At 42.2% G+C, this 23,801-nt stretch overlaps 3 protein-coding genes across 4 annotated transcripts in view; 1 reads left to right on the top strand and 2 right to left on the bottom strand.

The window, feature by feature from the left end:
• klhl12 (kelch-like family member 12) overlaps positions 1-23,801 on the bottom strand; it is a 63,587-nt gene that overhangs the window by 7,561 nt on the left and 32,225 nt on the right. The window contains exons 1-3 of one of the 2 annotated variants that reach the window (XM_058050502.1): positions 23,593-23,737; positions 14,730-14,800; positions 6,004-6,177 (exon numbers count right to left, since the gene is read on the bottom strand). The gene's annotated coding sequence lies outside the window, so the exon portion shown is untranslated. Of the gene's footprint in view, positions 1-6,003; positions 6,178-14,729; positions 14,801-23,592; positions 23,738-23,801 lie in introns of those variants that run through there. The other variant, XM_058050501.1, reaches the window with a different exon arrangement.
• Positions 184-6,106, top strand: LOC131103939 (tyrosine-protein phosphatase non-receptor type 1-like). The gene is made up of 9 exons (XM_058050504.1): positions 184-672; positions 1,234-1,324; positions 1,735-1,835; positions 3,076-3,174; positions 3,252-3,389; positions 3,478-3,687; positions 4,951-5,112; positions 5,191-5,339; positions 5,669-6,106. Exons 1-9 carry the CDS (start codon positions 616-618, stop codon positions 5,952-5,954), a joined length of 1,293 nt encoding a protein of 430 aa, XP_057906487.1. The 5' UTR covers positions 184-615; the 3' UTR covers positions 5,955-6,106.
• On the bottom strand, positions 19,786-23,696 carry cebpb (CCAAT enhancer binding protein beta). The gene is made up of 2 exons (XM_058050506.1): positions 23,593-23,696; positions 19,786-21,392 (listed from the first exon to the last, which is right to left on the bottom strand). The coding sequence occupies exon 2, from the start codon at positions 21,102-21,104 to the stop codon at positions 20,226-20,228; it is 879 nt and encodes a 292-aa protein (XP_057906489.1). The 5' UTR covers positions 21,105-21,392; positions 23,593-23,696; the 3' UTR covers positions 19,786-20,225.

The following is a 23,801-nucleotide window of genomic DNA, read 5'->3' as shown; positions in this document are numbered from 1 at the left end:
TATGTCTATGATCAACAGCGAGTCTGCCGAAATCTTTTGAGCATGTGCGAGTTTCTGCGGAATCAACTGACTCGATTGAAATGAATACCCAATTGCTTTAGTGAGAACTCGAGTCAATAAAAGGAATCCAGTTTTCCATCGCGAGAACACCCCCTACGCATGTGTACGTCCGCGCTCCCCCAAACGGCGTCACCACGCAGTAATAAGATGCTTTCCGTGCGCGCACACGCCGGTGTGTTCACACGTCTGCCATACAAATGGTAAAGTGACTGTTCCACTCGTTCAAAGTTAGCCGTCTCGATTTGTAACTTTTAAAACTCCGTCTTTTATTCCGGGGAACTTACAAACACATTGTATATGTGAATGTATATTCTTTGCCACCAAAGACGGCAGCTAGCAACACCGCGTAGGAGGAGCCTGCGGCTTGTTTCCGCTAACAGCAGGCCGATTCCTAATCGAAGTCATCTATGTTGCTCTACTGAGGATTAGTCAACAGCGGCGGGGATCCTGTCCGCCTTTTGAGACACTTTTAAGTGTTGAAAAACATCGCAGTTAAAGCGAGGTGAGGTTTGTTCACCGTAGGAGAAGAAGGAGCGGACAGCTGGACTGTCAGCAATGGAAGCTGAGTTTCAGGAAATCGACGATAACGGGATCTGGAGCGCCATTTATCAGGTTGGTATAGTTTTTTTTCACCCCCCTTACTTTTAGAACATTATGGTGGAAATGAAACAAGTGTACCTTTTACGCTTTTGGCGTATTTGCAGTCAGGCTCTCACTCGAAGTGCTCCTACTATGTCACTTTCAAAGTCCACGCTTCAAACCATTGCTCTTTTTAATAGCGTACAGAAGTCATTCACTCTACTTCCTTTAATATATTTAACATAAATCTCAAATAATGGCTTATGAAGAATCAGATCTGTGATAGTTAATTGTATGCTAATGGTTTATCTTTGACATTATTGGCTGTTGTCATGTGTGTTATTGTTCATTATTTTATTGTCATTGGCACACAGTTTTCTTTCCTTCTGACCTGCCAGGGACTACAGATATAAATTAGCATTTGATTCCAGCATATTTACATGTAAATGTTCATGAATAGGACAAAACTGACACATTGGAACATAACCGTTGTGTTAATTAATTGTATGAAGTACTGTGGCCCAGCCATTATGCACCTTCCATGTTGCATCTGTCATCATAATGGTAACCTGTCCAGTTTCAATTCTCTTCCAGGAGATTCGTCAGCAGTCCTGCGAACTCCCCTGTAAGGTTGCCAAATTACCGGAAAACAAGAATCGGAACCGCTACCGGGATGTCAGCCCATGTAAGTTTCACTGAACTGTGATAGATAATACGGGATATTAAGGTGACAGTAAGATGGCCTGGGACATATTATAGATTGCTGACACATTAATAGGGTGGCTTGTCTGAGTGACCCTTTGATAAGTCAAGGTTCCTCCACATCTAAAGGACAGCGGAACCTCAGGTTTTGTCATGAAACTGTTTCAAAAGGTCAGGTGATGACCAAAATACCAGAATAAATTTACCCATAAAAAATAATGTCAGTCCAATTAATTGGACTCCCACAAATACGAACCCAAAACACATTTTATAGAGAATAATTGACTATTGTACATACATATACTTGTACGTACATGCATATGCAATGTAACCTAATTTTAGGGAGACTGTTCTCTCTTTATAGTATTAAATTATTACTGTTTTTCTCCCCAGTTGACCACAGTAGAATATGTCTGCAACAGAGTGCCAATGACTACATCAACGCCAGCTTGATATCTGTTGAAGAGGCGCAGAGGAACTATATCCTAACTCAGGTAAACTGTCTGATTTTTATTGTATATTTTAAATCATAATTTCTTACCAGATCACTACGTATTTGTATATATGACAGCATTGTGTTTTGTCTTCTTTAGCACATACTAACTAGACGTAATATATGAAGTGTGTGTCTAGTACACGTTATTTTGAAGGACATATTGCCGGTACTCAGGGTATTGAATAATTACATGGAATCATCTTTATTGCCATATTGAACTGAATTGTGAATGATATCAGCTGCTTTGATTACCTATGAACTTTGAAATTGTGAATGTGACCCTGATACGGGTTAAACAGCGCTCTTATTTTGAAGGACGGTCACAGAAGTGTGTTCCATGTGTGTGAAAAATGTGTATTCACGTCTAAGATGAGCTGCGTTCAAAAATGAACATGAGGAGATTCAGCCAACTTTGTATGAAGTAGGCTGCACGGCGGTCGGGTGGTTAGCGTAAAGGCCACACAGCTAGGAGACCCGAGTTCAATTCCACCCATCTCTGTATGGAGTTTGCATGTTCTCTCCGTGCATGCGTGGGTTTTCTCCGGAGACTCTGGTTGCCTCCCATATTCCAAAAACATGCTAGGTTAATTGGCGACTCCAAATTGTCCATAGGTATGAATGTGAGTGTGAATGGTTGTTTGTCTATATGTGCCCTGTGATTGGCTGGCGACCAGTCCAAGTGTACCCCGCCTCTCGCCTGAAGACAGCTGGGATAGGCTCCAGCACGGCCGTGGCCCTTGTGAGGATAAGTGGTAGAAAATGAATGAATAGTATGCAGTAGATCTTTGGGATTTGATTTTTAAAAAGTACCTTGAAAGGCTGAAAAAGTTTGAGCTAACCCTTTGTTATCTTTCTCATTGTGCATTAAACCATGTTAGCAGGTAGCTTTTGGCGTCTAGTGGTGTCTTTTCGATGTCCTGAGCACTGATCTTAATTAAGATAATTTAGGCAAGGAAGGCCTGCAGTTCTTTGGATGTTGTTGTGGGGTCTTTTGTGACTTCTTGCATGAGTCGTTGCTGCGCTTTTGGGGTAATTTTGATTTCCCGGCTGCTGCTAAGGAGGTTCACCACTGTTCCATGTTGTCACCATTTGTGGATAATGGCTCTCACTGTAGTTCGCTGGAGTCCCAAAGATTTAAATATGTCTTTTTAACTTTTTCCAGACTGATAGATCTCAATTCATCTCATGTACCGAAACCTGTGTTGTCTTGTATTATAATGGACCAATTTTTGTTTCAGGGACCCCTACCAAACACATGTGGGCACTTCTGGGAGATGGTGTGGGAGCAGCGAAGTCGTGGTGTGGTAATGCTGAACAGAGTCATAGAGAAAGGATCAGTAAGCAGTGCTTCTCTCACTCAATGTTCCTCGTTACTGATTTCTGCCCTGATGCAATTTGAACAATTCTTTTTTAGGTTAAATGCGCCCAATATTGGCCACACAGAGAAGAGGGAGATGCTGTCTTTGAAGATACCAACTTCAAGCTTACCTTCGTTTCCGAAGACATTCAATCTTATTACACAGTTCGTCATCTAGAGCTGGAAAATCTATCTGTAAGTTGTGCTTGAGCAAAATTATTGAAAATGGGAGATTTGTCCTTCCTGTTTTTTTTTAACTGTGGATTTATCTCTCCCATTATAGACGCTGGAGAGACGTGACATTTTACATTTTCACTACACAACCTGGCCTGACTTTGGGGTGCCAGAGTCTCCAGCCTCCTTCCTTAATTTCCTGTTCAAAGTACAAGAGTCAGGATGTATGAATTTGGACCAGGGGCCAGTGGTGGTGCACTGCAGCGCTGGCATTGGACGATCTGGAACCTTTTGCCTTGTGGACACATGCCTCTTATTGGTTTGTACTGAGACTATTAGTTTACGTTTGACATTTCATTAAAGAAACTTTGTCCAATCCCACAACGTCACCGCACAATTTAGCTGATGTTCTCATCCTCACCAATCAAAATTGTGCCGGAGTTGTACTCAACTACAGACTGACTTCTTTGTTTACACTGATAGATGTGGACATGGGATGATAATCTCTTGTCATTTACCAACAAAAATCACCAATATAGGTCGTACTATAGTTCCAAAATGTTGGAACATTAAAGGGGACCTATTATGCTTTTTCCACTTTTCTGACCTATAAATGTAGTTAGAATGTAGTTAAACGATTAAACGATCCCTTCAAATAATGTTTGGGTTAGGTTTGCGCACTTAAAAGTGAGCCCCTCAAAACGCTCAGTTTCAAAAGGCGTGGTAAAACTGCCTCTTTGTGATGTCACAGAGGGGCCCACTCTCTAGTCTCTGCCCTCCCCTAAGCGCTGCTCCTCTGTTTACTTTCTAGCAATGCCTCGTACGGGGAAGCCACATTTGTTTACAATTTTTGCCCCCTCTTTTCTTGAGAAACTTCGGACTGTCCAGTCTCTACTTCTGGATCGGATTCGAGATCCTATACATATGGCTGTATGTTAAAAGCCGACATTTTAATAACATAAATCGCCATTTATTATCAATTCCTATACCGTGAGCTAGCAGGTGCTACAAATCGGAACTCCTTTTAAGTACTCGCTAGTCCAACCACAGCGGAGTGGGCGTGCTGGAGGCGGGCCATGGGTGGAATACATTAAAACAGACAGTTTTCGAGGGAACCACGAAATCCAAAATAATACAGCTGAATAGGTGCAGATTCTGGAAGTACTATAAAGCCTTGTGTGCTGGCTATCGTGGGTAGAGTCCACAACTCAATACAAAGGGCTGAAAAATTAGCACAATGGGTCCCCTTTAAGTGTTTTTGGGATAGCAGTGTAGTGCGTCAACAGTGACTTTTTTTAAGGAGGTATTTTTGTGATGCATATGTATTACTCTTTTAAATGCATATTGTTTAAACTCTGTACTTAAGTGACCCCACCAACTAACCAGAACTGTGCTCTCGTGATGAAGTGGGGGATAAGTCACTATTGATGCACTACACCGCTGATGGGGATGTCATACAACGTCATGTCAAAGTATTAAATTGTTTATGTTACATATCGGCCTGTATTTATGTACTATATAACCACTATTTTCACTATTACTGTAGGTAAAATACTACGTATGTTGTTTCCTGCCAATGTAGATGTCCATTCGCAAGGACCCGTCCTCAGTACGTATCCGCGATGTTCTACTGGAGATGCGACGGCATCGCATGGGCTTAATTCAGACCGCAGATCAACTTCGCTTCTCTTACCTGGCTGTCATTGAAGGTGCTAAATACATCAAGGGGGACGTGTCTTTGCAGGCAAGTGCTTTAAAGACTAAGTATTTATTTGTTGACAACATTATGTACTCATGATGTGTAATGTGTCTCCCTTATTAGGATTCATGGAGAGAGTTTTCAAATGAGGAGGATGAGTTCACCCCTCCGCCTCCCCTACTCCCCCCAAGAGACCTTCATAATGGCAAAATTGAATCATTAATTCCTGAGAATGAGCAGCTTGTCCAACTGATTGAAATCGACAATCTGGGGTAAATAATACTGACCTGTACTTGTTCATATTGTCTAAAATCTCACCGTCAAATGAAATCAATTCTGTAAACAGGAAGTGGTTCAGATCACAAGTTGACAACATGACTCATAAGAAAAGATTTTTGGAGTTAAATCTTCTTTTTTTTAAGGAAGTTGACAAAATCCTTGCTGCCATAATGGCGGCTCTTTCAGGCTGTCCTTTACCATAGTGTTGCCACCGTCACTCTTCAGACAGGCTCAACATGGCGTTTAGTTCTGGACATTGTAGTCCTTTATGCCCTTACACGGCTACCCATCAACTATTTATTCCACTGTTCTCCTCATACAGATCATCTCAAGACTCAGAGCTTCGGAGAAGAACCATTGTTGCCCCCCAGTCTCCTCCTGATGGTGCTGATCAGCACAATTCTCACACGAAAGTCCAAGATCCAACCTCCAAATCTGAAACCAATGCCCAGCTGCAACAGGAGCAACACGATGTGACGGAGACACTTGAGCAGATAACGGAAATATCTCCAGCTCCTGAGAATTGGTCACCACTACTTGCCAACATGTGCTTATGCACCGCGCTGGCGCTCACTGCTTACGTCTGCTATCGAGCCATTTACCACTGATGTCTGTCCGTCTGTCTCTATCTCCAGTGTTGCTGCAAAGTGGACTAACCTGGTCAAACAAGCATCTCAAGACTGCCAGTGAGTGGACTGCTTGAACTTCTCCAAATTCACCCGATTCACGGAAATAGCAGGCAGCCGGTCGTTATCATCCACTTAAATGTTCTTTTAGTCTTGGAAGCTCAGGGCCTTTTCAAGATGTCACGTCCCAGATACATATGTCGACCTAAACACACAAAGAGGCAACAGTGTTAAGAGTGCATAGAGAAACATAAAAAGGATACACTTGACAGTTAATATCAGAACCACTCAATATAATAATATAATAATAATAATCCCCGATATGCATGTTCTCCCCGGTGCTTGGTTAATTGGCGACTCTAAATTGTCCATAGGTATGAATGTGAGTGTGAATGGTTGTTTGTCTATATGTGCCCTGTGATTGGCTGGCCACCAGTCCAGGGTGTACCCCGCCTCTCGCCCGAAGACAGCTGGGATAGGCTCCAGCAACCCCCGCGACCCTCGTGAGGAAAAAGCGGTAGAAAAGTCCAACTGCATACATGCTATGATAATTCTACTTCATAGCACTGAAACAGGAGTTCAGAACATGCTGAGAGAGATTCTGTCATTCATTCATTTTCTACCGCTTTTTACTCACGAGGGTCGCGGGGGTGCTGGAGCTGTCTTTTGGGCGAGAGGCGGGGTACACCCTGGACTGGTTGCCAGCCAATCACAGGGTAACAGTACAAATACAGTATTTCCATCGGAGGTTAAAATAGTCTAATATGGTGATATTTCAGTTCCCCTTGGCCTTGTCTAAATGTCAAACTTTTGTGACTATTAAGAGTTTTGTGGTTGTAACTTTTGGCTCGTGTCAGCTGAGCGACGCTGGATATAAACACACGTTAAAAGTAGCTAAGAGCCAATTATTCGGCAGCAATACAAACACATCATATTGTGTCGCCTTTTCCTATCGGAACAGGGAAGCAGGGATTATGAACAAAGCAAACACCAGCACATGTAGGGATGAAAACAATACACTGTAGAGGTAGGATGTCATTGCCCTGAGCTGGACATTTTGAATGATATAAGTTGTTTTTTGTTTTTTTTTAGCATGCTGCATTTGTTCTTCTACAGGTCTGTTCTAAAGTGAGATTAGTTATGCTGCTATCATTCAACAAAATGAGTTGGACAGCTGTATACCTTTTGTTAAGAATGTATAAATGTCCTATTGAAGGATACACTCTTACTAGATACTATATGTATGTACAGTATATCTTAAATCAGGTTTTTAGTGTGCTGAATTTTTTTGTGTTGGTTCTGCTTGATCAAGGGATTAAAATTATTAAATCTCAGCGTCACAAGTTCTCCCTGTTTTCTATGCTGAGTTTTGAAAGTGTATTTTTTTTTATTTGTGTTTGTTTTGCCTTTTCAAATAAAGAAATATGCTACAGAACTTCGCCGTCATTGGGCATTCATGTTACAGAGGCATTAAAAGAAATATTTTTTTGTGGGGAAAAAAAAGGCAATCCATGTTTAGCCGAGTGGTTAGCATGTTGGCATGTTGACATGAGTGTCAGGGTTTGAATCTTTTCCAAGGACTCCGGTTTCCTCCCACATTCCAAAAACATGCTAGGTTAATCGGCGATTCCAAATTGTCCATAGGTATGAATGTGAGTGTGAATGGTTGTTTGTCTATATGTGCTCTGTGATTGGCTGGCCACCAGTCCAGGGTGTACTTACTTCTGGAATAAATTGCGTACATTTTCTTTTGATATGTATTTTTTCCTACAATATCTAGACTTTTTCCCTAACTTAATTTCCTTTATATGTTTTACTTTTCATTGTGTGACATTCAAAAATAACAAACTTTTTAAAACGTATATATTTGAATGTTTTGCTACAATGACATACATAATTATTCTTGTAAAATTATGTTGTTTTCTTGTTGAATTACTACAAATTGTTCAATTTTTTGCCTTTTTTATTTTAGTTTTCTTGTTAAATTATATTTTTACACTGCCAAGGGACAAAAAAAAAAACAAACGCGGACCACAAATGGCCCTGTGTCGCACTTTGGACACCCCTGCGCTAAACAAATGCAAGCGTATGAATTACATTGGCGTTTTCTACGACAACCACAAGGTGACTCTGTCGAGCCACACAAGTTTCATTAAGTTTGAACGCTGCCCATCCTTCCTTGTTGACTATTGTTTCCGGGTTTGCTTAAGCACTTCTGTTTATTTACGAGTTCCCTTAGCCGGAAGAACTAACGCATTGTCATTTCAATGACAATTTCTTCATATTTGAAGTAAATAAATTTCGCAAAGTAAAAACTACACATAGGCCTACCACCTGACAACAAACAGAACGACAGAGGTCAAGTTCCATTGGCGTAGACAATGCTCACTGGCTGTGCTTGCAGTGGATCCCCATTCTTTGGTAGGGGTGCAAGAGATTTGGCAACTGTCTTTACAACTTCCTGTTTAAGAAATAAGGGGCAGGCACTGGGTACGTGCTGTACAGGAATGCAACTCAAACATAGTGAGTAATAGCGCTCTCCGCCACCCCTCTGCTGACGTCAAGCATGCAAGATTGTACAGGCTGAACTTATCTGCAATAGGAAAACTACAATCAAGGTGTGACCAGGGGGACTGGAAATCATTTGAAAGCTGCGCTTGTTTCAACTGGAAAAACACGTTTTTAGTGAACTCGCTGTCACCTTAGCATAGATTTTGGCTAACATCTTTTTGTTTTTGGAAGAATATATTCCCAAGAGACCACTGTTGTTAACAGCTGGATTATGAACGTGAACAGGCTTCATACATAGTCTTGATCCACCATAAAGACCCCGCTGACTCCTCCTCTGTGTGTCCCACGTTTAGTTATTAACCTGGAACTTCCCAATAGCTGGCCAGCTGTGTGGGTGGGATCAGTCTCTATTATGAAGTCTTTTTTTTTTTCTTTTTCGTAGGAAGCCAAGGCGGGATCAGGAAATTCCTGTATGCAATGGGAGCCTTTCCAAGTGTGACTCTGCAAACCGTGTGAGTCACCACGCGCAGTAAGGTGGAGGAAGCACAATTATACCAGGAAGTACGTGTGAGTTCACTGTCATGTGTGGCATGTGTCTTCATGCCCCTTACCACATTTCGACATTTCAAAAAGACAATAACAGTAAGTGTTGATGAGTAACTTGTGTGGATTATGTGTACTTTACTCGGACAATCTTGTATTAAGCGTTTCTAATGTACAGACGCACTAATATCGTTTAGTACTGATTGGCGTTCAATTTCAGAATTTCATCACTTCCTACAAACTGCATACCAGTTGGCCGGTATTCTAATGTATTTCTAAGAAGAAATACACTTTGCAAGTATAATTATGTGTATTTGTGTTACAAAAAACATGACTTACTATGTGTGTGTTTTATTTTTAAAACTTTCCTTTGTTATGATTTCTATTTAATTTAACTTAAAGTGGACCTATTATGCTTTTTCCACTTTTCTGACCAACAAATGTAGTTTGTACAAAAATGTTGTATTCTCATGTTAAACGATGCCAAAGTTTTCGATAATGAGGTTTGCGCGTTTGGAAGTGAGCACTAAAAGAAGGGCTTGGTGTCACCCAGGGGGCGGACTTCCTTATATGGTTCATAGTTAGGAAGCACCAATCATAGCGGAGTGGGCATGCCCAGAGGCGGGGTGTGGGTGGAATAAATGAAAACAGCCCATTTTGGCAGGAAGCACAAATCAAAGGAAATACGGCTGGAATGGGTGCATATTCTGTAAAATCTATGTGTTATTGTGTGTACCTGCTCTATAGGAGTCCACACTTCAATACAAAAACGAGCATAATAGGTCCCCTTTAAGAAATGGAACAAATGGTGGTTTGACCTACAAGTTTTGCTCGTCTTTTGAGATACATCAGTACCTCATTTGTTGTTATTAATTAACTGAAATGTACAAAAGCTGAGGCAAATTTTCCCGTGCTAAATAAATTAAATCCAATGAATCTACTCCAGGCACCCAAAAATCTTAACAAGCTAGAGAAGTACTCAGGGAGCGCAGACCTTCGCCAAGCACCATAGTTTGGATGAGAAATGTCATCTATGAAAACCTGAACAGTCCAGCTATGATCTCATTGAATGCCATGAGAAAACAGTGTACAAAAAAACGTAACGGCATTTGTGTGAACACAGTAAAGTTAACGTCTATCATTTTCGGTGCTAGCCTTTTTCTGTGAATGTTCATTTTGTAAACATTTACAAGAAAAACAACATTCCAAAATGAACATTATGATATCTAATAGAGTTATTGGGTGGAGATATACTACAAAAGTGTACTTCAATCACGAACACTGTATGACAAAAAAACGTCCACAATGCCAAGCACACAAACCCTTGATTCCCAAACTCACAAATATCAAAATTCCCTGATCTGGTACATTTTGAAAGAGCTAAAATCCTGCACAAAGCAAACAACAACCTACTATCCAATAATGTACCACCGCATAAGCGATCTACAATTTCTACAATAATCCCACATTCCAAAAACATGCTAGGTTAATTAGCGACTTCAAATTGTCCATAGGTATGAATGTGAGTGTGAATGGTTGTTTGTCTATATGTGCCCTGTGATTGGCTGGCGACCAGTCCAGGTTGTACCCTGCCTCTTACCCGAAGACAGCTGGGATAGGCTCCAGTATACCAGCAACTCTTGTAAGGATAAGTTGTATAGAAAATGGATGGATTGATGGATGACTGGGCGGCACGGCGGTCGAGTGGTTAGCGCGCAGACCTCACAGCGAGGAGACCAGGGTTCAATTCCACCCTCGGCCATCTCTGTGTGGAGTTTGCTATTTGCTATTGTTAATATACGAAAACTACTATTATTACTGTAAGTGTAATAATGTTAGATCAGTGTGCAATAATAACATGGCTTGCTACCTTGATTTTTTTGCCCTATAAAAGGTAATCTTTTATACACATTCACTGTAAAATCCCATAGATTAAACAACTATTTAAGTAGATGCAAATGAGAAAAAAATACAATACAATACAAAAGTATGACTGAGACGTCATTAATCATTCCATTCAATCACCTAACTTTATCTTGTGACCTTCTAGAATCATCCTAGAGGTCAGGTCGGGCTCAAACCTGTGCAGCTATTGAAGTCAAACGTTATTAATACTTTGCTTAAAAATCTCCAAAGTGAAACGGAGGATTGTTTTTCACACAGCCGGAGAAAGAGCGATGTTGTTTTCCTCGCAAACAGATCACAAGTGCGAAGTTCCTGTTCCATTCACGCTCGCCTGAGCTGAGGAGAGACCACCAGTGACAGATATAAGACGGTGTCACTTGGCGGTGATGTTGTTATAGATTACACTCATGCATGTAGGTCGCCGCATCAATACGAAGAGCTTTAAGATGGTGCTTCCCCCAAGGTTCGCTTTGAGGTTCCCGCATCCTTCCTCTTGCAGACTGCAGAAAGGAGCGATGACGTTGGTGGGCCGCATGTAAACAAAGCCACCCAGCCAGCCTGCCTCACCGCAGATGTCAGCACTGTGTTCTTTTGGGTTGTCGGTGATGTGTTTGTGATTGGAAAAAAACAGGCGTAAATGGACAACGCGTGGTTGTGGTTTTCAGTACAATCACGTAAAACATGCCAGAGATTCTTGGAGAGAAACGCACGCAGGCTTGTCAATGACATGGTCACAGTCAGCAATGAGGTGAAAGGTAAGATGCAGGCAACGTGAGCACGGTCACATAGACAAGCGTACTGTATGTGTGGGAGGGTTGTCCTCGTCACTGAAACGCACTTTTGTTTTGGAAGCGGTCACAAACAAACAACACACATGGCTGCTTCTACTACATCGACACACTATAAAGCACTCTGAAAAAAAACCTCTAACAACATTGCATTGTTTGATGTACATGCTGTGATCATGCATTAACACGTACACTGATGATAACATGTAATAGTTGCCGTATCTTGCCGTATTTTCATTATTTAAAACACTACCGAAACTACTTTCCTAGGGTGCATTGATACTTATGCTAGTTCCATCAACAACAACAGCATGGACAACATCTACAATGTCCGCTCTACTTGGGATGGCTGTGTCTTCCAGCACAAGACCTCAGGTTAAAAAATGCTGACCGCAAACGAGCATCTTGTTAAGTCTTTGTAGCAAAATTTAGAGCTAGATGTCTTCTCTTCTGTGTGTGAATGACGCTGAGGCTAGCGATTAGCGATGCGTTGTGTTAGTCCGTAGATATAGTAAATAGTTAGCATAGTTAGCATGTTAGCTGCTACAATAATAATAATAATATCGCTTTGCTTGGTTAATATACAGTCAGTTAAGTCAGTTATGTAAATGGAACACTTTTTTTTTTTGTGCGGGCTTTAGCGTCAAAATAGGTATTTCCCATGACGCCTGTTGCTAGCTATGAATGAATTTTTAAAAATTACATTTCCCCTTTAAATTAAAAAAAAACAAAAAACATGAAATTAAATAGGTTAGTTTAAGATAGTTTAAATAGTCGCTATAAAAGTCAAAATCTGCTAAAAATAAAAAAATTCTGTCAGGCATTCAAAGGCCCTGCAGATGGCTAAAGCTAAGAAACTTTCTCTTCTTGAACGTGGTCAGATCATCGAACTGCATAAGAAGGCCTCTCGCAGCGTGCCATTGCTCCTGAGGTTGGACGCAGTAAGGTAGTCATTCTACATTTTTGGAAAAATCCTGAGCATTACGGAACAAAAATGTCAAGTGGTAAACAGAAAAACATTAAACCTTCACTGAACCGTAAGATCCGATTGGGATCCTTGACCCAAATGAAGGTCCTTACCGGTGCCGACTGCAGCACAATAACCATCACACGGCATCTGCAGGAAAAAGATTTCAGAAATGTCATCTTAACTGTAATGTTGACGGTCCAGATGGCTTCCAATATTACTGGCAAAAACCTTCAAGCCCTTCAACTTGTGCTTTACTGAATGGCTAAGAGCTAGCATTCCAGAAGCTAACGTGAGGAGCGAGCCGACTTCTTACAGTCAGAGCGTCCAGAACACATGAGCCTATGGAAAGCACAAAGGAGGTGGGCTCGTACTGTATGTGAACAAACTGGGGGGGGGGGGGGGTCATTCTGGTCTATTCATCTATTCAGCATTTTTTAATACCAGTTTTCATTTTCGGGAAAAAAAATCTGATACCGATGTCTACAGATATCATGTTTTTATGGTGATATTGTGACGATTTTTTTGGTAGCCCGATATTACTGACCATCCCTAGTATATGTATTGATACATAGCTACAATAGCGATAAATTTCGCCATGTCAAGACTGATTTTCACTTCAATAATATTCATAATCGGTGAGTTTTGCGTGTCAAAATAAAACAGGATGTTCATTTAAGAAAACAGCGCATCTGGTAATCTAGGAAAGTTTTGCAGGAGCACTTTGAGGAACAGAGCAACAATCTAAGCTTTCGGTAGCTTTGAAAAAAATCAACGTTGTGTTGACTCATATATGGTGAGATGGCTTTTTTGCTGAGGTTGGATGTTTTATTCATTGGAAGGGACCACACCTTGTGAGAATATTCATTTTTTGTAAAATCCTACTCATGTTGATGACGGTGCATTCACTTGCTCACTCAAGTCACTCAACTCTCGTTAGGTTTCACTAAAAGCGGGCAATTGACTACAATTTTTTTAATCAAAATGAATCACAAGATTTGCCATCGTTAACTCACTTTATGTTATTTACCAGGGATGGTCCAATCGATTGGCCACTGATCAATATCGGACGATTTCGATAGTGATACTATCACAGCGTTCTCTTCCCTTACCCCTTAAAATCTAGAACCAAGGGGAAGAAGCCACTAAAAAATGCAACACACCTTGATTATCATTACATCATCACCCTTTACCGATTGCTAGCTGTGACATAGGCAAACGATGATATATAATTAAATTGTTCATAATAAATCTTTCCTTCCATAAAGTAAGTTGCCTACATTTCTCTCCAAAGACTTTATTCATTTATTACCAACTCTTATACCCACTATATTAAAAAGTGGGGTTCATTGTAGTTAGGAAGCACTTTGGGTGTGTGGCCAATCACAGCGGAGTGGGCGCGCCCGGAGGCGGGCCGTGGGTGGAATAAATTAAAATGGGGGAAGTACAAATCCAAGGAAATTGGAAAGGAAGTTGGAATTCTGGAAGTTTTCTGTGCGGATTATTGTGTGTAGCTGCTCTATAGGAGTCCACAACACAATACAAAAGAAAGAAAGAGCATAATAGTGAGTGATAAGAACATTAGTTCATGTTTTTTCTTTATATTCCTGTTTATTTCCACACACAGACGCATTATTAAATCGTTTTTGTGATGTTTGGGGTGTCGCTGAATGCATCTTGCGTTCTTCTCATGAGACAATGTGGACGCTCCACTGTGTGTACGACGTCCGACCCACGGTATACGTGTGTTAATTACACTAAAAACTTTCACGTAATTAATGAAATAAGTTAGCTTCCGCTGTTAACTTTTTGACAGCCCTAAAATAAAACCCTAAACACACCACGGGGAGTCTTTAATATTTGAGATAACGTTCATTTTTCAAAGATGGCCCCCCATGTTACACAATAACCGGGCAGAGGTGCTCGCTTGTGTAGTGACCGCAAGTCACTTCTGCTCCTCGGTTTTGTGTTCTCTACAGCAAAATAGCAGAAGTAGATAGAGATGTTGAAACTTCAAGACAGATCATGTTCATGGCCGTTTACCGTAGCTCAGGCGGTCTTGCTTCCCGTTACAACCCATGTTCAGGATGTCCGGTGCTCCTTTCATTTTGCATCTGTAATCAAACATAAAACACCAAATCACATACAGCTCATTATTTGCCTAAAAGGTGATCGCAGTAAATGTTTTGATTCAATTGTTCAGCATTTCTTTTAGGATGTGGAACAGCATACAGATAGATGTTCTATATTGATTTTCATTACAAATGCAAAATAGAAAAACTAAATGTTGTCACTATTCAGTTGTTCTAAAAGCCGATACGTCACATTACAAGTTCTCTAAAATGAAGGCGATGGTTCACCATACTGTGCATGGCTAAAGGTCAAGTTTTTTTTTTTAGATATTGGAAGATTTCATACAACAATAGGATACATGTATCATGTCTTCACTCATTTTGGGACATGAGCAAACACATATACACTTTACAATAATATCAACACAACACTTTTGTTTTTGTTTACATCTTTCATGAGCTGAAGTCAAAAATCTAAAGTCAAAAATCTAAAACTTTATGTACACAAAAGGTCAATTTCTCCCAAATATTGTTCACAAATCTGTGTTAGTTAACCTTCTTCCATAGCTGAGATAATCCATCCATCAAAAGGCTGATTAGACAGCATGATAACTGCTAGTGTGTCTTATACTGGCCACAATAAAAGGCTACTCCAAACTACGGTGTTTTATGCATCCGTCCATTTTCTGTACCGCTTATTCTCACAAGGGTCGCGGGCACGCTGGAGCCTATCCCAGCTGTCTTCGGGCAAGAGGCGGGGTACACCCTGGACTGGTCACCAGCCAATCACAGGGCACATATAGACAAACAACCATTCACACTCAAATTCATACCTATGGACAATTTGGAGTCGCCAATTAACTTAGCATGCATGTTTTAGGACAGGGGCCTCAAACTCGCGGCCCGCGGGCCAAATGCGGCCAGCAGGATGCTAGTTTGAGGCCCCCGCCTTAATAGTTTGATATGGATGCCGTATGGTTTCATGTACCCAGAAATGACAGCTTAAAGCTGCGTGCACACCGGACACAATTGACGCGATTTTTGCCCCGCTCATACGCAAGCGAACGAGCCCGCCTGTTTTAGTTTTTCTCTCATCATCCATGAAGTGTTTTTTTTTTTTTAAACCTGATGCGCCCCAGCCTCACCCAGACCCTAGCTCCAGTGGCCCCCCAAGTAAATTGAGTTTGAGACCCCTGTTTTAGGGCCAAGCCTGCCCTAACAGTCAGCCTCCTTCATATCAAGAGGAGCCAGTTGAAGTGACTCGGGCATCTAGTCCGGATCCCTTCCGGACGCCTCCCTGGTGAGGTGTTCCGGGCATGCCCAGCTGGGAGAAGGCCTTAGGGCAGACCCATAGTACACACTGCAGGGATTATATCTCACAGCTGAGGTGGCTAGGTGGCTAGAGACCAGGATTTCTGGCCTTTTGAATAAGCGTAAGAAAATGAATAGATGAAGGGATGATCTCTTCAATTTTGGGTTGACTGTAAAAATAAATTTGTCCTTTGACTATTACTTAGGAGGAAACCGTTTAGAATATGTCCATGGAGAAATGCTGACTTGCCTGAAAAGAAAATTTCAGTTTCACAACGGTTATAGCATCAGAGTGTCTGTGTGCTTTTTGTGCTTTTTTTTTTTGCACTGCATTGTCAGAGGAGTTTTTGGGAGGCCATTTGGCTTGTGATGAGTTGTGATGCAACAATGAGGTTACGGACAAACACTGCCCACTGACGGTAAAAAGCGGAGAGGAGGCTGGGCTTAATGTTTAAAAAAGGTCATCTTGTGTGGGAATTTCCCTGTCTCCTGTCAGCATTTGAGCAACAGGCAAGGAAAGACGGCATTATAGGGCTCCGATGGAACATATGTCACAGAACAAAATTCCTTAAATGTTTGAATTTGAGCCAAACACCAAATCTATATCTCATTTTAAAACGATGATGTTGAACTATTATTATTTTGATTGCCAAATTCTTTCCCATTGACATCCATGTAGATAAGTGAGCTACAGTGAAGAAAATAAGTATTTGAACACCCTGCTATTTTGCTATTTCTCCCACTTAGAAATCATGGAGGGGTCTGAAATTTTCATCGTAGGTGCATGTCCACTGTGAGAGAGATAAACTAAAAAGAAAAATCCAGAAATCACAATGCATGATTTTTTAACAATTTATTTGTGTGATACAGCTGCAAATAAGTATTTGAACACCTGAGAAAATGAATGTTAATATTTGGTACAGTAGCCTTTGTTTGCTATTACAGAGGTCAAACGTTTCCTGTAGTTTTTCACCAGGTTTGCACACACTGCAGGAGGGATCTTGGCCCACTCCTCCACACAGATCTTCTCTAGATCAGTCAGGTTTCTGGGCTGTCGCTGAGAAACACGGAGTTTGAGCTCCCTCCAAAGATTTTCGATTGGGTTCAGGTCTGGAGACTGGCTGGGCCATGCTAGAACCTTGATATGCTTCTTACGGAGCCACTCCTTGGTTTTCCTGGCTGTGTGCTTCGGGTCGTTGTCGTGTTGGAAGACCCAGCCACGACCCATCTTCAATGCTCTGACAGAGGGAAGGAGGTTGTTCCCCAAAATCTCACAATACACGGCCCCAGTCATCCTCTCTTTAATGCAGTGCACTCGTCCTGTCCCATGTGCAGAAAAACACCCCCAAAGCATGATGCTACCACCCCCATGCTTCACAGTAGGGATGGTGTTCTTCGGATTGTACTCTTCATTCTTCTTCCTCCAAACACGCTTATTGGAATTATGACCAAAAAGTTCTATTTTGGTCTCATCTGACCATAAAACTTTCTCCCATGACTCCTCTGTATCATCCAAATGGTCATATGCAAACTTAAGACGGGCCTTGACATGTGCTGGTTTAAGCAGGGGAACCTTTCGTGCCATGCATGATTTCACATCATGACGTCTTAGTGTATTACCTACAGTAACCTTGGAAACGGTGGTCCCAGCTCTTTTCAGGTCATTGACCAAGTCCTGTCGTGTAGTTCTGGGCTGATTCCTCACCTTTCTTAGAATCATTGAGACCCCACGAGGTGATATCTTGCATGGGGCTCCACTCCGATTGAGATTGACCGTCATGTTTAGCTTCTTCCATTTTCTAATGATAGCTCCAACAGTGGACCTTTTTTCACCAAGCTGCTTGGTAATTGCTCCGTAGCCCTTTCCAGCCTTGTGGAGGTGTACAATTTTGTCTCTGGTGTCTTTGGACAGCTCTTTGGTCTTCGCCATGTTACAAGTTAAAGTCTTACTGATTGTATGGGGTGGACAGGTGTCTTTATGCAGCTAACGACCTCAAACAGGTGCATCTGATTCAGGATGATACATGGAGTGCAGGTGGACTTCTAATGGGCAGACTAACAGGTCTTTCAGGGTCAGAATTCTAGATGATACACAGGTGTTCAAATACTTATTTGCAGCTGTATCACACAAATAAATTGTTAAAAAATCATGCATTGTGATTTCTGGATTTTTCTTTTTAGTTTATCTCTCTCACAGTGGACATGCACCTACGATGAAAATTTCAGACCCCTCCATGATTTCTAAGTGGGAGAAATAGCAAAATAGCAGGGTGTTCAAATACTTATTTTCTTCACTGTACAGGAGACCCGTTGAATCATTGTAATGTTTTCTTGTGTCACTCTTAAAACACTTTTTTCACGAGTTACAGAGCTGCATCTTACATTTAAACATTGTTTTACTTAAAATCTGTTTTACTTAAAATCATGTTGTTCATGTTAGTTTGTCCAAGCCCGGAGGCAGCTCTCATTCCAATACAGTTCATGCTGGATAACAATGGTTTCTTTAAATGTGGGTGTAACAATCTAAGCAGTATTGCCCAATCGCTCAAAGCCTGACTGTTCAAACGCAGAGTGGAAATCAAAGTGATATTCCAAAATCCCTTGCAAGTAAATGAATAAATAACCAAGGCTTTATTTGGAGACTTGAATGCAACTGCTGAAGTCTTTTAAAGCTTTAAAGTGCCCTCTCTTGAAAAACTAGCAGAGGTGGTTTTTCCTCTCTGCTAGTTTGAAGTTGCAAACACTCCCCACCCGAAAAAATTGTCACGGATCACCTCCACATCCCACCGTGGCCCTGCAGCTTTATCTTGTGTCTGCGCCTTGCTTGCTTTTCTTGCTCGTGACAGATATCGTTTTGTGCACACACTCAAAACTGAAAACTGAATTCCACAGCAAACCAATTGCCACCTCCCATGTTTTAAAGTCTTCCTTTACTGCTAAGCTTTTTCCACTCAAGGGTTAGACAAGGTTTGCAGAGGATTAGGGGTATGTGGAGTGACAACACCGAGTTGCGGCAAGTCTCGGCTGCTGAAGCATGACCTGGGGTGGTGGTGGTGGTGGTGGTGGTGAGGAGGTTAGTTGCTGATTAATTTGCGTGCAACCTTGAACCACTCTGTCGGCCAGTGGACCCAGCAGACTATTGACAGAGCCGTGTGCTGCAGATAAAGCTAACATTTCTGTGCTGCGTGCCGAGTCTCTTATACGTGCTGCTCTCAGCAGTATCGCTTCAGCTTAATCTTGAAAGATCTGAGTACATTTGTGCCAAATCAAAGTGGAAAACAGGGGTTGGGGGGGGGAACTCACACTGGTAATCAAGAGTCAGTGTCTTGCCATTCTTTGCAAGAATGCAACAAAACATTTTGAAATAATTGGATATGCTTTCGTATTACACACTGACCACAAAAACATTGCACAATGTATCAGATTATGAATTTATTCAGCACAGAAGAACCTCTCACTGTATGAAAATGCTATAAATAACAAATCATACCAGTGTAAAGTTTTTTTTTAAGTCGTCTGTAACCTCGGTGCATTTATTTAACCTGGTTTAAAGGTGTGTGTTTGACATGTCCCGGTCGCCTTTAAAACTGTGGGTCATTGTGTAATGGTAGACATGACCTCTCACACACACACACACACACACACACACACACACACAGTGCTGCAGCCCGCATTTTCTTCAAAACAACCCAAAATAAAAAGACATGCAAATGAAATTGTTTAGTCAAAAGTAGAAACTGTTTTAATTCCATAAAATATCAAGTACAATTAAAGCATTTCACCGTATCAATATTAAATAATTCGACTTATTTCATCCATTGCCAATACTATTACGAAGAGTTGCATCATTTCACTGCAGCACAACTCTTCCCTTGACAACCGGCGGCTGCTCCAGTTACGCAAAATGTATAAATTCACTCGCATGTATGTCGAACCAGCACACAAATACTGCATATACACAATTACACGAGAATAATAAAGCTAAGGTGACATGTCCAAAAAGAGCAGTAAGGGATTGCGCAATCCGTGCAAGCCACTTCTTCAGTCTCATTGCAAAGTCTATGTAAACTGGTGATCGATGTCTGTCTTGGCGTACCGTTTTTTTGGTGTGCCCCCTTTTTTAAAAAAATATGAGAGTCCGTGGAGGCTGGGTCCTCTAACACTGGCCTGTGGCCGACAGCAGGTTGCGCAGGGTGGCCAGCTCTCTTGAAAGCTGCTCCACTCGCTTCTGTAAACGATCGTTCTCCGCCGCCAGTTCCAGCACTTTGTGTTGCGTCTCCAAGTTGCGCATTTTGGCTTTATCTCGGCTCTTCCTCACGGCGAGGTTGTTCCTCTCTCGCCTCAGCCGGTATTCTTCACTGTCCTTGTCCAGACGCTTCTTCGCCTTACCGGAGATCTTGGCACCGTGCGAAGGGGACCTGCCATGACCCGCTGGTGCCGGGGTTCCGGGCGGGCTGGAGCAAGTGGAGGACGCCGTGGAGATGTTGCCCATGCTGCCACTTGTGGCCTGGTACTGGAGGTAGGACCGCATGTCGAAGCCGGACGAGCCGTTGTCCATCTTCACGTCCTGGTGTTCGTCTCTGTCGGGGACGTTGGCGGCGGCTCTGTAGCGGACCAGCTCCGAGGCGAGCACGCTCTCCACACGCGTGTCCTGCAGGTCGGTGTACCCCAGCCCGTACGGCGGCCCCCTGGGGTCCCGCGGGCTGTCTCGCTGAGCCGCCTCCAGCTCGTTGAGCAGCGTGTAGTTCCTAAAGTTGGCTACTCTCTTGAGCTTGTTCTCGGCTAAGAAGTCGGAGAAGACGTCCCCCTGCTGAGGGTGCGTGTGCCCCGCCAGCTGCGGGCAGTGCACGGCCGGATCCAGGTACACGCTAAAGTCGATCGTTCTCTCCCGCTCCTCGATGCCCAACTCCGTCATCGAGTCGCCGAGCTTCCAGTACGAGGCTCCCCCGCCGCCGCCGCCGCCGATAGGATTTCCAATGCTGTCTCTAGTGTGAATAGCAAAGCCGCCCTCGTCGTAGAAACCCGCCACTTCCATGGATCTTAACACCCTCCGGATAGCAGGAGCATGGAGGGCTGGTGAGGCGCCCACGTCGGTTGTGGTCCACTTTACGCGAGTGTCGCAATGCTTTGCTGGTTGAGGCTCCTCCGCTTCCCCGCGCTGTGCAACTACTGCCAACAAGTTGTGCTCGCTGTGGATTTGGGAGGAATTGACAGGTCTTCCTGTCACGGGGGGGTTTTATTGCAGGCGAGGGGCGTGGCTTAGCAGGGCAGGTGTGGGACGTGTACAAGGAGATACTTTGAAACACTTTGACTTACGTTCAACCTGGGATTTGAGTGAAAAAAAGTTGCTTTGATTCAACATTAAATTAGGATTACAGTGAAACATAACCTCAATATATGTTTATTTTGTTTTGCTGCTAAATAAAAATAACACTTGTTGACAATTGGCCCGACCACGCCCTCTCAATACTTAACCGAACAATCATGGAAAATTTCTCTATGCAGTGAAATATATATATACATTTTTGTTAAGATGCTGCGTATTTATGACGTCATCACAGCACGCGACCACTGAGCCCACCCACAAACTCACAATTATTTAATCTTTTACAAAAATCTCATTGATGTTGTCGATTTAGCCGAGTCATCATCACAATAAACGATGAGGAACAGTTACTGTAACTTTTATTTATGAATAAAATCGAAATATTATGACACTGATAAAATGATCCAATAATTTTGTTCCTTAAGTCTGAACGTCTTGCCATTTTAATTTAAAGTACCTACCGCCATCTTGTGGTGAAAGAACGTCACGGCTGATAATTGACATCTGTTGTAATACAGACTTATATTGACATCCACTGTGTTTGTCACACTTTGATGGACACTTTAACTTCGAATATGAGCAGCCTACTGAAAAAAAAAAGTATTTTTCAAGCCTGTTTTGCTAACTTCAGTTACTGTATGCCAATAGCTAAATCGATTTTTTGTACAGCGGGACAGTTTACAGACTTTGGTGTGAGTAGGAAACCGCACAAATATGCTTCTCTGGGAATAGGGGAAGACCTAACCTGTCTGTTAACTGATACACTGCAGTCAAACATGCCAGGAATACTATTAACTAAATGCTAAAGTGTAAAAATAAGTCTTGAACATAACACTTGAACATTTCTACTGAGGTACCAGCTCTAATATCAAGAGGTAGGGTATTCCAAAGTGTTGGAGCCCGAACAGAAAACACTCTAGAGCCCGCATATTTCTTTCTGGCTCTCTGGATCCTTTGGTTATTGCATTGTTTGCATGCAAACTTGAATGATACACAAGTCTCTTGCTACAAGGCGGCAGTGTTCAAACCACAGAAATAGAAAAACGTAGAAAGCTCACACCGGACACAACACAGACCACGCACTGCTTCAGTGCACATGCCTCCATCTTGTGTAGCACAATTTGGCAGCAATGTGTAGGCCTATGTAGGTAGTCTACAGCCGCACAGTAGGGCATTTTAATGCATTATCGCGTCCAGAATTTCAAAAACCATCAGTAAAAGCGTCAAAAGTCGCAAACGAACAAGGTTGTGCTACACAAGATGGCGGACTCGCAGTGACAAAAATGTACGACTCATGAGTTTTCTACGTAATGTAGTTCTGTGGTTCAAACTAGCCTTGAATGATACGAATGCTTCTCGCTAGGTTGTAGCACAGCTCAAACTAATCAAAAGGTTCCCTGTTCAAGCCAGCAAAGCACGCTAACATGCTAAAAATGAGCATTTTAGCAGCACTAGCATGCTAGGTGTTAGCGTCTCAACTTTTCTGCTTTTGCAAAAACAAAAGCATACATAAAGGCATATAACATAGACATAGACACAAGCAGTTACCATGCTGACTGCAGCATTTCAGTCAGGTGTCAGCTCATCAGTGCTACGTGTTAGCATGCCTGCTGCATGCTAACAAGGAGCAGTTTGGCGCCAGCCTGTCTCGGCTAAGCGTGAGCATGCTAGCTGCAGCATTAACACACTATTTCTCCAATTGCACAAATCTATCATTTTCTATGCCGCTTATCCTTACTAGGGTCGCGGCTATGCTGGAGCCTATCCCAGCTGTCTTTGGGTGAGAGGTGCGGTACACTCTGGACTGGTCGTGCGCACATCTAGTTGTTAATTTTATGTGTTTAATGTTATATAAGTAGCTTTTTGTCTATTGGTAGATGTCCTGTATGTATTTACTTACAGTATTTATTTACTTGTTAATAATATATCTTTTGTTCATCTGACACCATGACTATGTTGCTGATGAATGTATGCACATTCATCTTTAATTGGAAAATTTTCACAGAAAATGTGAAATTACACTAAATGTGGGAATATTTGTGAATAGGTGGCTCACTTGTCCTCACTTTTAATTTGAATTGGTTAAGAAATTCAGTAGTTAGCAATCAAAAATGAGGCGGACTAAGAAGTAAGAAGAAGAAGAAATACATGAAAATGGCCGACTACAATAACATTCAGCATTCACACAAGTACTTACTCTTTCACAAATGAATGGAGTCAACGTTTCCCTAGTACACTACTACTGGGCCTCGCACCAGCAGCAGTAATAAGTGTCAGGTGTCCCTCTACGTTGGGTTATAGCTTCTCCACAGCGCCATCTGCAGTACATCTAAAAGAGAGAGCCACCATGTTGGGGGATCAGTGGCGGGAGGGAAGACAGCAAGACAGGTCGGGTGGGGTCAGGAA

The sequence above is a fragment of the Doryrhamphus excisus genome, chromosome 16 (assembly GCF_030265055.1).
Source record: "Doryrhamphus excisus isolate RoL2022-K1 chromosome 16, RoL_Dexc_1.0, whole genome shotgun sequence".
NCBI lineage: Eukaryota > Metazoa > Chordata > Actinopteri > Syngnathiformes > Syngnathidae > Doryrhamphus > Doryrhamphus excisus.
The sequence above is the reverse complement of the archived record's forward strand: the minus strand, read 5'-3'. Positions and strand labels throughout refer to the sequence as shown.

Coding starts and splice junctions, on each gene's coding strand:
- LOC131103939 (XM_058050504.1), top strand. CDS start 616: ATGGAAGCTGAGTTTCAGGAAATCGACGATAACGGGATCTGGAGCGCC. Junction 673..1,233: donor TCTGGAGCGCCATTTATCAG/GTTGGTATAGTT, acceptor ATTCTCTTCCAG/GAGATTCGTCAGCAGTCCTG. Junction 1,325..1,734: donor CTACCGGGATGTCAGCCCAT/GTAAGTTTCACT, acceptor TTTTCTCCCCAG/TTGACCACAGTAGAATATGT.
- cebpb (XM_058050506.1), bottom strand. CDS start 21,104: ATGGAAGTGGCGGGTTTCTACGACGAGGGCGGCTTTGCTATTCACACT.